We start from the raw sequence: 12,901 nt of genomic DNA on the forward strand, positions 1-12,901 counted from the left end.
ATGTGGAGACAACTGAAATATCTGTTGATGGATCAATATAAAGAAAGTATGAGTTATTTATAAATATAGTAGAGTATTAATCAGCTTTAAGAAAACAAAACCCTGTTATTTGTGACAAAATGGAAGAAACCAGAGGGTATTATGTGAAGTGAGGTAAGTCAGACATTGAAAAATAGTGCATGGTCCCATTTGTATATGGAATCTAAATTACTCAAACCCATAGAAGTAGAGAGCAGAATGGTGGTTGCCAGGGGCTGTCGGGGGCATGTTTAGTGCATGGTCCCATTTGTATATGGAATCTAAATTACTCAAACCCATAGAAGTAGAGAGCAGAATGGTGGTTGCCAGGGGCTGTCGGGGGCATGGATGAGTGAAGGGGGAGATGTTGTCTGAGTGTGGGGTATGCAGGGTGAGTGAGTTGTGGAAAACTGATGTGTAGCCTGGTGACTGTAGTGAACAATATCATATGGTATCCTTGAAATCTGATGAAGGTGTGGCTCTTAAATGTCCTTACCATACACACCAAGTGTGCACTGAATGTGTGATGTGAGGGATATGTTAGTTAGCTTGATTTTGTCTATGATTTCCCAGTGTATATATCAAAACATTGCATTGTACACTTTAAATACATACAGTCTTTATTTATTAAGCCTCAAAAAACCTAAGTTGGGGTGGGGTAGAGGAAGAAATGAAGGTCCCGCCCCACTCTACCTGCAGGGCTCCTGGCTTCTCACCCATGGATGGTTCACCCTTCTTGCTGCTGGTGGAGGTATGGCATCTCTGGGTGCACAGCTTCTAGGGGTGGCCTCTCGGTGCCTTTGTTACGCCAGTCCTGACTGAGGCCTGGGTTCTTCTGACCTTTGTCCTTAGAAAACCCCTCAGCCTCCTGCTTTGCCTGGGCAGCTGCCTGGTCTCTGTTCCTAGGAGGCTCCCGAAGAGCGTCTCCATTGAATGAGGCAGAAGCAAGGAAGCACTCCAGATGTGCACCTCATTAGTAGCTGGTGTGATTCTGGCCATGGGGTTGCGTCCTACTCAGCACAGCTCTGGAGCTGCCTGGCAAACACAGACACAGCAGGAGGGCGTCCACAGACCCTGCACGCCAGGGCCTGGCATTGCCCTTGTCTATCCCAAGCAAGCCCCAGGCTGGGGCTCTGACCTTTAGTACCTGAGAGATTGGGTGGGAAGCAAGTGCCTTCTTCAGGGTCACACAGTCAAGGTTGTGGCCGAGCTGGGTCACGGGATCACAGTGCTTTGGGTTGAGCTTCATTTTCCTCTCAGGGCATGACTGAGGGAGTAACACAGAATAGTAGGAGGTACCCTAGGCAGGAAGCCCAGAGGCTGATGCGTGTCCCTGCTTGGCCACCAGCTCACTGTGGGGCCTCAGTTCCCTGTGGAACTACTGGGAAGCGTATGTGCGTCAATTCCATGTCTCTGACTCCCAGGATTCTGGCTCTCTTCCCACTGAGCACTCCCCGGCTTTAGTGTCCTCCAGAGAGCCACTACCAGGTTGCTGGACTTAACTCTGCAGCCCACTCCTGTCTGCTCTTCCTCTTCTTTGAGAAACACATGACTACTTTTCCAACAGTGTTCACAGGGGGAAGCCCTCAGATACAGTCTGTTTTCACTATTCCTGGACTCTGTCTTTGCCCACATGGTAGAATGCGCTTGGAGCCCCTAAATCAGTACTTTGTGGGAAACATTTGAGTTGCTGAACGGGTTTGTTTCCTGGGTCGGACAAACCAGGCTCCACATCCTGTATGAGACGGCCAGCGGAGGGAGGCTGCTGCACGTCTGCAAGGCAGTGCAGGGAGCTCCACTCTGGGGGAAGCTGGAGAGGTTTGAATCCCAGTCCCGGTACCTGTTGGCGGAGTGGCCTTACACAACCACTTAACACATTTGAACTTCATTTTTGCTTCTTGCAAAATGGAAAACATAGAATTGACAGAATGAGTTGCTTCGGGCATTTAAGATTATAGTCTCCCTGGTAATTTAAGACGGTGGTCTCTGTGGAAGTTGTGTTTTCCTCTTCACTAGTTCAGGGTTTGCAGTGACTTGGTGGGATGTCACTGCTGTGTATCACCAGGAAGGTCTGTGTGTCTGCTTGCTCATCTGGTCTGGGGAAGCTGCCAGCTGACCTTTCTCAGTCTGGACGGACGTTCAGGGAACAAGCGCAGCAAGCCTTGGGTCTGTGCCCCTGGAAGCCCCCAGCACAACAGCCTGATCCCACAAGTCTGTTGGGAAATGCTGCCGGCCCTGCCAGGGAGGAGGGCAGAACTTGTTGGAGGGTTGGTGGCTCAAGTTCTTGGACCCCTGCCATCCAGATGGCAGTTCTAGGCTGCTGGGGGACCCAGATGGAGTTCTAGGCTCCTGGCTTTGGTCTGGCACAGCCCTGGCTGTTGCAGCCATTTGGGGAGTGAACCAGCGGATGGAAGATCAGTAGATCTCTGTGTTTTTCTGTCTGTTTCCCTCCCTCCCCCTGCCTTTCAAGTAGATGAAAATAAAGTTTTTAAAAATCAGTCTAAAACAAAACAGAACTTCTGCCTTCCTGAGCAGTTTCCCCTACAGCTCTTCCGGGGAGATCTCAACGGAATAGAGGGACCCATTGCTGTTCATGCAGTAGGGAAATCAGATCCAGAAACTCCTCTGCATTTGCCTTTCTTTTCTCTTCCTTATCTAGGATGACAGGTGACTCTGTGAACTTCATGGAGTGTGTGTGTGTGTGTGTGTGCACATGTCTTTGTGTATTTGTGTGTGCCTGTGTGTGTGTGTGTGTGTGTGTGTGAGTGTTGAGGGCAGGTGCTGTGGGCTGGGGAAGCAGCCAGTAAACATGGGGAGTTTAAAGACAGAAGAGAGCTGTGGGCTTTCCTCGGTGAGGCAGCTTCTGCAGCTGGAACTGGCTTCAAAGCTGATGTTAGAAGTCTTTGACATCTCAGCGTTTGCACACTGCCCAGATGGTGGTGTCTCAGGTTGGATCACAAGGAGAAAGCTACCCTCCCCTCCCCTCCTGTTTATCATCCCTGTTCTCTCTTCCTGCCCACTCCCTTCCCATCTGCACTGCTTTCTTCCACCGCCCTTTCCCTCTCCCGCCCAGGCTGTGACTGGATTTCTCTGTTGATAACTGTCCGAGGCTTCAAAGCCAGCTTTGGTCATGCATCTCTGGCTGTGCCCAACTCACAGCCACAGTTTCTTTGCAGATTAGTGGAAGCCTAATCTTCAGGAGGAGCCCAAGGCCTCCCTGATCCCCTTCCCTCCTTGGATTTTTGGACCTGTCACCAAAAGCCAAGCACACAGAGAAAGTGGGTGGCAAAGGGAGACAAAAGGAAATGAGCACACCCTTGTCTTCACAAGAAAGGGCAGTGAGGGAAGGAGAGCTGCGGTCAGACAGGGGCCTGTGGCAGCGCTGCCGCAGGACACCACGGACCAGCTCTTGGGGACTCAGGGGGTCCTTGTGGGGACTGCTGTAGTCCTGGTCCAGCCAGGCTCCTGTGCCTCTGGCGGCTGCAGACATGCCTAGCAGTCCACTTCAGGAGACTGAGAGGAGAGGAAGGCAACTGCTTCCACATCCCATTGAGAGAGAGGTGTAGGGTGTCGTGTTGTGACACTGATGCACTTGTTTGTAGTATGTGTATTAGACAGTGGAGTCGGGCAGGATTGCTGCTTCACCATGCATTCGGTTGCTCATTTGCTTATTTGTGGTTAATAATCATGGAAGACTGTTAAGGGCCAAGCACTGTGCTTGGTGCCAGGGACCCCCGACTCTCCTCCACCTCAGTCACCTGGGAATTGCCAGCTGGTGTAGAACGAGGTGATTCCATGTTTGAGGCGGTGAAACACTGATTGCTTGAGAGCCCCCTCATTCTTGGATCGCTTTCCCTTTCAGTAACCTTCAATGTCAAGAGGGGTCTTTGAGCTGCTGGGGTGTTGCGTGTGGCCATTGTCACCCCTCCCCCTTTGCCAGGGAACGGGCTGAGCTGACTGTCCCAGATCCTCCATGTTTGTGCCAAGGTTACTTAAATTCTGTTTTACTGGTTAATAGTTTGTAAGACTTTACTGTGCAAAGAATTTTATGGCTTAACAGGAAAAAAAGATTAAAAATGTGCTATCTTACTGAAACAGCCTCAGGTTTGGAATGAGACTTGAATGTGATTTTCTAACTTTGAGTCAAATTCCAATCTGTGGCAAGTCACTTTGCTTGTTCCTTCCTCATGCATTTTATTTGAGTGCTTAGATAGTAATGACTGGTAATACTTTGTGTGGGTATTTTGTAATCTACTCAAAATAACTTTATATACAGTAAGTTTCTTCTTATGATAGTAACAGGGGACAAAACAGTGTTCAGTTTTTGGAAGAAAGAAGCAAGACTATAAAGCAGTTTTATTTTTATTTTTATTTGTTTGAGACTGGCTTATTTCACTAAGCATAATGATCTCTAGCTGCATCTATTTTGTTGTGAAAGACAGGATTTCATCCTTTTTTTAACGGCTGAGTGGTATTCCATCATGTGTGTGTGTATATATATATATATATATATATATATATATATCACCATTTCTGTATCCAGTCACCAGCTGATGGCATCTGGGTTGATTCCACATCTTAGCGATTGTGAATTGAGCTGCTCTAAACATGGGGGCAGAGATAACTCATATGCTGACTTATTGTTTGTTCATTTGTTTGTTTGAAAGGCAGAGTTACAGAGAGGCAGAGGCAGAGAGAAAGGTCTTCCATCTGCTGGTTCACTTCCCAGATGGCTGCAATGGTCAGAGCTGCATCATTTCGAAGCCAGGAGCCTGGAGGTTCTTCTGGATCTCCCACAGGGGTGCAGGGGCCCAAGGACCTGGAACGTCTACTGCTTTCCCAGGCCACAGCAGAGAGCTGGAGTGGAAGTGGAGCAGCCGGGACATGAACTGGTACCCATATGAGATGCCGGCACTGCAAGTGGTGACTTTACCTGCTATGTCACAATGCCGACCCCTATAAAGCACTTTTAAATGGATGGTTTCAGTCTAATGATAGAGTAAGCTACAAGAATAAATTTTTCTATAGCAGAGTCATATTATTGAAAAATCTCATATACATTTGGGTCTCTAGCATATCAATAATTAAACAAAATTGTCAAATAAATATTGTAACAGTCCTCTTCTCCTTTTTCTTTCCAAATGGGCACTTTGACATTTTGTGCTGCCTGACAAATACATTTAGGGTAGAGAAGTAAACTGTCTTTCAGACCTGAAGGGGTGGCCAAACAGTGTTGGCTCTTGTAAGATGACATAAAATATGTACTTTGATTAAAAGAAAATGTCAAAAGGGGGAATACTGAGTTTTCCTCTTGACTGTAGTCAGTAGCCATGAAGCAAAGATTGAGACCATGAGAAGTTAAAAATAGTGTATAGAAAATCCCCCAAATCCCCTATCACTTAATAGTACAATGTTCTCTTGGCATATTTTATACAGAAGCAAAACTTCTCTGGTGTGTACATTGAATTCCATGCCTGTTTATCCTTTTTTATTTTTAAAAAAGTTTCACTTAAAGATTGAGAGGGAGAGTGAGAATGGGGGAGAGAGAGAGAGAGAGAGAGAGAGATTTTCCCCCTGCTGATTCATTCCTCTAATGCCTATAACAGCTAATGCTGGGCCAGGCTAAAGTGAGGAGCCTGGAACTCGTGTAGGTCACCCATGTGGGTGGCAGTGACCCAAGCACTTGAGCCATTGCTACTGGCCTCCCATGGTGCACATTAGCATGAAGTTGGATTGAAAGTGGAGTGAGGACTTGAACCCAGCTCTCTGATATGGAATGGGGGCATTCAAACCAATTTTTTAACTGCTATGCACAATGCTCAGCTCTATATTTTGATTCATTAATTAAAAAATTATGATACAGGTCTCATGTAACAAAGATTTATGTTGTGAACTTGTATTTAATCTCTCATTTCAGTTTAAGGGTGTTGCTAGTACTTTATGATTGTATTCCCTGCCTTAATCCCTGAGTTAAAAACCATTCTAATTTTGTGTTCATCACTCCCTTCCTATTTCAGTTTCATTACCTAAGTATGAATTCTTAGATACTTTAGTTTTTGCCCTTCATTAATAGTATCTTCTGTGGTTTGGATGTGGCTGGACTTCCAAGGGTGCATGTGCTGGAGACTTGGTCTCCATGAGGCAGTGTTGAGATGACAGGATTTTTAAGTTGGAGGTTGTTCGGTCATTGGGTACTGCCCTCAGAAAGGATTAAGGTAGTTCTTGGGGGATCCCAGTTCTTGTGAGAGAGACTTGTTAGAAATGAGTGATTTGTTGCATTTCTTGTAAATTGTGACTTTGTTTTTAATATCTTTATGTTGTTATTTGCTGAGGATAAGGTCTTGGTTGTAATGCCACAATTTTGTCTATTTCATGGTTTGTTGTTTATAGATTATGCTAGAATGTCTTCCCTGCCATAAATTTTGGAGATATTGACATATAAAAATTGAAGTTTGCTTTTTCCAGTTAATTCTTTATTCCACCTGGAATTAAATTTTGTATAGGCCGGCGCCGCGGCTCACTAGGCTAATCCTCCGCCTAGCGGCGCCGGCACACCAGGTTCTAGTCCCGGTCGGGGCGCCGGATTCTGTCCCGGTTGCCCCTCTTCCAGGCCAGCCCTCTGCTGTGGCCAGGGAGTGCAGTGGAGGATGGCCCAGGTGCTTGGGCCCTGCACCCCATGGGAGACCAGGAAAAGCACCTGGCTCCTGGCTCCTGGCTCCTGCCATCGGATCAGCGCGGTGCGCCGGCCGCAGCGCGCTGGCCGTGGCGGCCATTGGAGGGTGAACCAACGGCAAAGGAAGACCTTTCTCTCTGTCTCTCTCTCTCACTGTCCACTCTGCCTGTCAAAAAATAAATAAATAAATAAATAAATAAATAAATTTTGTATAAATTGTGAAGTACAGGTCTAATATTATTCCCCAAATGGGTAACATGTATTCCACCACTAGTTTTCGAATGCTTTCTTGTTCCATGGTCTGCAATATCACTGTCTGGGCTTTCATTTCTATTCTGTTGATTTTAACACTTCTCCCCTCTTCATGCCCAGGTATAGAGGCTGAAGTTAATCTTTATGTATGGCTCAGTTGATAGTAATTACTATTACTGGTTTCACACATGCTCTTCTGTTTTTCCTCTCTTCATGTGTCTGTCCCTCCCTTTCTTTGTTTTAAATTTGATTCCCACTCCCATTGACCTTCCCTTCCTATAGACAGTCTTTCTGAAGCATTTAAAGTGTATCTTTTTGCTTACATAGACACACCCCCCACACACACACAACACACACACACACACACACAGCTTTATTGAGCTATAGTTTATATATAATAAAATCCAATCATTTGTACACTTGATCTTAGCCAAAAGGCCGAAAAACGATCATCATTTGTATGTAATCATGTAGCTATCACCACTGTCAATACAGGACATTTCCATCACCCCTCAAAATTCCCCGATGGGCCTTTGTGTTCAATCTGTTTCCTCTTCCCCTAGCTTCTGGCAATGGCTGATTTGATTTCTGTCCCTTTGTTTTCTCTTTTTATGGAAATTCATATAAATAGCATCAAATTACAGTCTTGTGTGTCTGTTTTTCACTTAGCCCAGTGCTCTTTGAAATACACCTGTGTTGTTGACTCAGTTGTATTTTCCTTCTTATTGCTGAGTAGGATTTCATTACATGGATATGGCACTATTTATTTATTTATTCACCAAGAGTAATTTGGATGGTTATTGTGAATAAAGCGCTCTAATTTGGAGGGTTATTGTGAGTAAAACTTATATGACCATTATCTGGAAGACTTATGTGGACATACATCATGAGTGTTGTAGGTAAATACATAGAAGGGAGATTTTTAGGTTGTACTATAAGCACATAATAATCTTTATTCAAAATTGTCAATGTGTTTTGCAAAGCAGTTTTATAATGTGTAGACTAGAATGAGGATTCTAGTATGAACCCTCACCAAAAAAATAATATCAGTCTTTTTAAGTTTTGTAATTCTATTGGCTGTCTTGTGGTGTCTTACCATGGTTTTTGCATTTCCTTGATGACTATTTATAATGATTTTTTTCCCTTATGAGTTGTTGGGCATCTTAACGTAAGATATTGTCTTTTTTGGGGGGGATATTAAGGTAAGATATTGTCTTTGGGGGGGGGGGGGCAAGGCCAGGCTTGGTTTTTTTTTGTTTTTGTTTTTGTTTTTTGTGTTTTTTTTTTTTTTTTTTTTTTGACAGGCAGAGTTAGTGAGAGAGATGAGATAGAGAGAAAGGTCTTCCTTCTGTTGGTTCACCCCGCAAATGGCCGCCACCGATCCGAAGCCAGGAGCCAGGTGCTTCCTCCTGGTCTCCCTGGTCTCCCATGCGGGTGCAGTGCCCAAGCACTTGGCTTTTTTTTTTTTTTTTTTTTTTTTTTGACACGCAGTTAGTGAAAGAGAGAGAGAAAAAGGTCTTCCTTCCGTTGGTTCACCCTCCGAATAGCCGCTATGACCGCTGCACCACACCAATCCGAAGCCAGGAGCCAGGTGCCTCCTCCCGGTCTCCCATGTGGGTGCAGGGCTCAAGCACTTGGGCCATTCTTCACTGCCTTCCCGGGCCACAGCAGAGAGCTGGACTGGAAGAGGAGCAACCAGGACAGACTCCAGCGCCCCGACCGGTACTAGAACCCGGTGCCGGCACCACAGGCGGAGGATCAGCCAAGTGAGCCGCGGCAGCGCCCAGGCTTGGTCTTTACTGGTCTGACTCCCAGCACACACCGGGGAAAGGAGTCGGGGCAGGGGTTGGGTGGGCAGTGGCAGGGAGAGGCCTGCTGGGGTGCCCCGAGGCCCTGGCTGGGTAAGGCATGGACTTGGGGTTCCCTGGGGTCTCGCTCAGGCTTATCCTCTCACTTGGCTCTGGGCTTGGGCCTGGGTCCTTCCTGGCCCCTGCAGGGCCGCTGCTTCCTCCGCCTGCCCGAGTCCTTGGCAGCTCGGCCCCGTGCCCGGGGCAGGGTGCCGGACCCCGAGGAGTCAGAGAAGGACTTGTCCAGGGACGTGTCCAGCGCGGACTCCGGGGCCGTGTCCTCCTCGTCCCCGGGGCGGCTGGAGCCATGGCCGTGAGCAGCTGGGTCCTCGGGCCCCTCGGCCGTGCTGTCGGCCTCCACCCGGTGGACGACACCCAAGCCTGCAGGGTCCTCCTGCTCCCGCCTGGGACTCTCGGCTCCAGGGGGCTTCTTGCAGGAGAACTCGAGCAGCTTGAGAGCCTGGTCGTCCCCCAGAGTCACTGGCCAGGCCCCCATGGAGGGCAGGGTGCTCGGGGCGTCCTCGCCGGCCAGGAAGTGGAAAAGACCCAGCCGGACCTCCTGCAGCTGCTGTGGGACCTGGAGCTGCCCTCCCAGGCCGCGGGGCTCAACCTGGAGACCCAGCCGGACCTCCTGCTGGGTCTTTTCCACTTCCTCCAGCACGTGCGGCAGCAGCGTGACGCGGCCCAGCAGGGACGTGGTCTCCGTGAGCTTCGGCAGCGTGCTGATCTTGAAGCCGTCCGCGTCCCGCATGTGGCTGCCCTAGTTGAGGAAGTCCCCGATCTTGAGGATCAGCCTGCGGAAGACGGGCAGCTGGGGGCTGGCGAGCAGGCTCTCGCAGGCGTGCAGCACCAGCTGGGCCTTGGGCCGCACCATGTCCAGCACGAAGGCTGTGCCCTCACCCAGCAGCATGCACACCACCCGCAGCTGGCAGCAGGGGACGTCCAGCAGCAGCAGGTAGAACTGGTCCGCGCCGGCCGGCCTGGCTCAGTCGTCAGCGAAGGCCCGCAGGTTCTCAATCTCGCGTTTCGCCGGGAGCAGCTTCAGGAGCTGTCTGAGCACTTCCGTGTCAAACCTGCTGGTGTCTCCCGCACGGAGCATGGCCACCACCTTCTCGTTGGAGCACTTAAACTGCTTCAGGAAGATGCTGAGGTTCAGGCTCTTCCTGGAGTACAGAAAAGTGACCTCCTTGGGCTCCTTCCTGCCGGGGCGGCTGCTGGCTCCTTGGGCTTGTCCACAGAGAAGGAGAAGAGCCGCTCGAGGCTGCCGAAGTCGGGCTCCAGGGCTCCAGGGCCGCGCTGCCCAGGCCGCTCAGGGCCGCCCACTTGGAGTTGCGCTCTCGGGCCACGCTGGACAGCAGCTTCTTCCAGTTCAGCTTCTTCATGTGCAGCGTGGGTGAGTTCACGCGCCGGTGGCTGGGGACCCAGGCGGAGCCCAGGCCGTGGTCCACCTGGGACACGATGACCTCCTCCACCCCATCTGCTCCAGGGGGAGCAGCGGGGGCGGGGGCGGGGGCCCCCTGCCTGTACCAGGCAGTGGGGTTGGGGATGGGCCCCCCCGGCCTGTACCAGGCGGTGGGGGTGGGGTGGGGGCCCCAGCCTGTACCAGGCAGTGGAGGCGGGGGTGGAGGGCCACAGCCTATACCAGGCAGCAGGGGCGGGGGCGGGCATCCCATGACCGGGAGGGGGGATGGGGGAGGGGGCACTGGGGGACACATGGCCCCCTGACTTGGGAGAGGGGGTGGAGGAGGGGGAGGGGGCACTAAGGGACATGTAGTCCCCTGGCCTGGGGGAGGGGGAGGGGGCATAAGCACCAAGTGCTTCTCTTTTTCTTATTGAATTGTAAATGTTTATATATTTTTTAGTAAAAGTCATTTATGTTTTGTGAATATTTTCTTCCAGGATATGAGTTATCTTTTTATTTTTAACAAGCAAAATGAAAATATTTTCATGTATCAAATACAGTTATTGTTTCTTTTCATTTCTTTTTAAACATTTATTTGAGAGGCAGAGTTACAGGCAACAAGAGAGAGAGGCAGAGTGAGATGTTTTCCATCTGCTGATTCACTCCCCAGATGACAGTGGTTGGAGCCGGGCTGATTCAAAGCCAGGAGCCAGGAGCTTCTTCAGGTCCTCCCATGTAGGTGCAGGGGTCCAAGGACTTGGGCCATCTTCTACTGCTTTCCCAGGCCATAGCAGAGTGCTGGATTGGAAGAGGAGCAGCTAGGACTTGAGCTGGTACCCATGTGAGATGCTGGAGGAGGCTTAACCTACTATGCCACAGCACTGGCCACAAAGTTTGTTTAATGGTCCATGTTTCTTCACCATATCTCAGAAATTACTTTTTTTAAACTCAGGTTCACAAATATGTCCTCCTGTGTTTTCATCCCAGAGTTTCATACTTGGAGCATTTGAATTTGATCTATCTTGAATTATTTTTTAATATGGTATGAGGTTGAGTTTGAGATTCACTGTTTTCTCATATGAATATCTAGTTATTTCAGCTCCATTTCTTGAAAAGCCCATCATTCTTCCAGTGTAATACTTCAGTTTCTTTGTTGAAAATTAATTGACCATAAATGCATGAATCTATTGTGGAATCACTGTTTTGTTTTATTGATCTACATGTCCATTCTGTTTGAATGGACTGATTATTGTAGCTTTATAATAAGTCTTAAAAACTATTTTCTTTTAAAAATTGTTGTAGCTATTCTAGGTTCTTTGCCTTTCCATGTAACTTTTAGGACTAGCTTGAAAATTTCTGTACAGGAAGTCTGCTGGGATTTTAACAATATCGAGACTTCCATCTATGAAGTGATGTATTTCTCTTTAGGTTTTCTTAGTAAAGATTTTTAGTATAATTTACTTACCAACTATTTATTGCTAACATATAAAAACGCATTTCATTTCTGTATGTTGAACCTGTGGCCTTGCTATAAACTTCCTTACGAGTTCTAGTACCACTTTTGTGAATTTCTTCAAATTGGATTGTGCCATTTGTGGGGAACATAGTTATTCCTTTTTTCCTCAGTTTTGTTTTCTTTGTTACCCTGACCAGACACAATATTGAATAGAATTGGTGAGGAAGATTTCTTAATAAATGCATTTCATCAAATTGAAGTTTCTTTGTAGTACCATTTGGCAGAGAATTATTTCATGAAAGCGTGTTGAATTTTGTGAAATGCATCATTTAAAATGATCATACAGCTTGTTAATATTGTTAATTACATTGATTTTTTTTAAATGTCAAACCAGTCTTGAATTCCTGGGATAAACCTCACTTATTCATGATATATTGTCCTTCCTATAAATTGCTAAATTTGATTTTCTAAAATTTTGTTGGAGATTCTTAACATTTTGGTGTTTTTGTTTTCTTTCTGTTGCCTCTATAAGAGACCTTAGATTTAGTGGATTGGGACAGTTCAGGTTGATTCTCTTACAGTTCTGAAGGTGGAAGTCCAAAAGCCATTTCATGGTAATAAAATCAAGCTATTATCCACAGCAGAGCCTTACAGATGTCTGTGAGAGGAGAAGCCTTTTCTGTAAGTTTTTCAGTTTTTTGTGACCTCACTCTCCATCTTCAGAGTGCATCACTCCAGTGTCTGCCTGTGTCATCACACTGCCTCCCCATCCCATTCAGACTTCTGCTGGGTCTCCCTCAAGGACTGTTGTGGTTGCATTTGTCCCAGCTGGATAAACCAGGGAAGCTTCCTCCTTGGAAAACCCTGCATTCAGCTCATCCAGAGTCCATTTTGCAGCAAGTTCCACAGATTAGCTTGAGGCACACATGTACCCCGTGTTCTATGAATGTCATTATTTCTTCAGGCTTTTCATAGTTTTGGTATCATGCTAATGCTGACCTCTGAAAGCCAGTTGAGAATGGTTTTCTCCTTCTGTCTTCTGAAAGTGTGTGTGTGTTGAGCTGGTATAATTTTTTTTAAGTGCTTGGTAGAGTTCCTCAAGTGCAGCCATCTAGTCCTTAGAAAATCTTTCCTGATTCTCTATATTTGTCCCTTTTGAGTTACTACAGTGAAACCCCTGAGGCAGGCTAACGCTGTAAAGAAGAGAGCTTTATTTTGGCTCAGAGTTCTGGAGGTGCAAGGTCTGGAGGCCT

At 47.5% G+C, this 12,901-nt stretch overlaps 1 protein-coding gene across 1 annotated transcript; it reads right to left on the reverse strand.

Moving 5' to 3' along the window:
- Window positions 1–8,893: 8,893 nt before the first annotated feature.
- LOC103351027 (inverted formin 2) lies at window positions 8,894–11,797 on the reverse strand. Its single transcript, XM_070054988.1, is given in 6 exon segments — window positions 8,894–9,993; window positions 9,996–10,092; window positions 10,095–10,288; window positions 10,291–10,391; window positions 10,393–10,618; window positions 11,737–11,797. Coding segments are annotated over 6 exon segments (1,779 nt in total).
- Window positions 11,798–12,901: the final 1,104 nt, after the last annotated feature.

The sequence above is a fragment of the Oryctolagus cuniculus genome, chromosome 13, assembly GCF_964237555.1.
Source record: "Oryctolagus cuniculus chromosome 13, mOryCun1.1, whole genome shotgun sequence".
NCBI lineage: Eukaryota > Metazoa > Chordata > Mammalia > Lagomorpha > Leporidae > Oryctolagus > Oryctolagus cuniculus.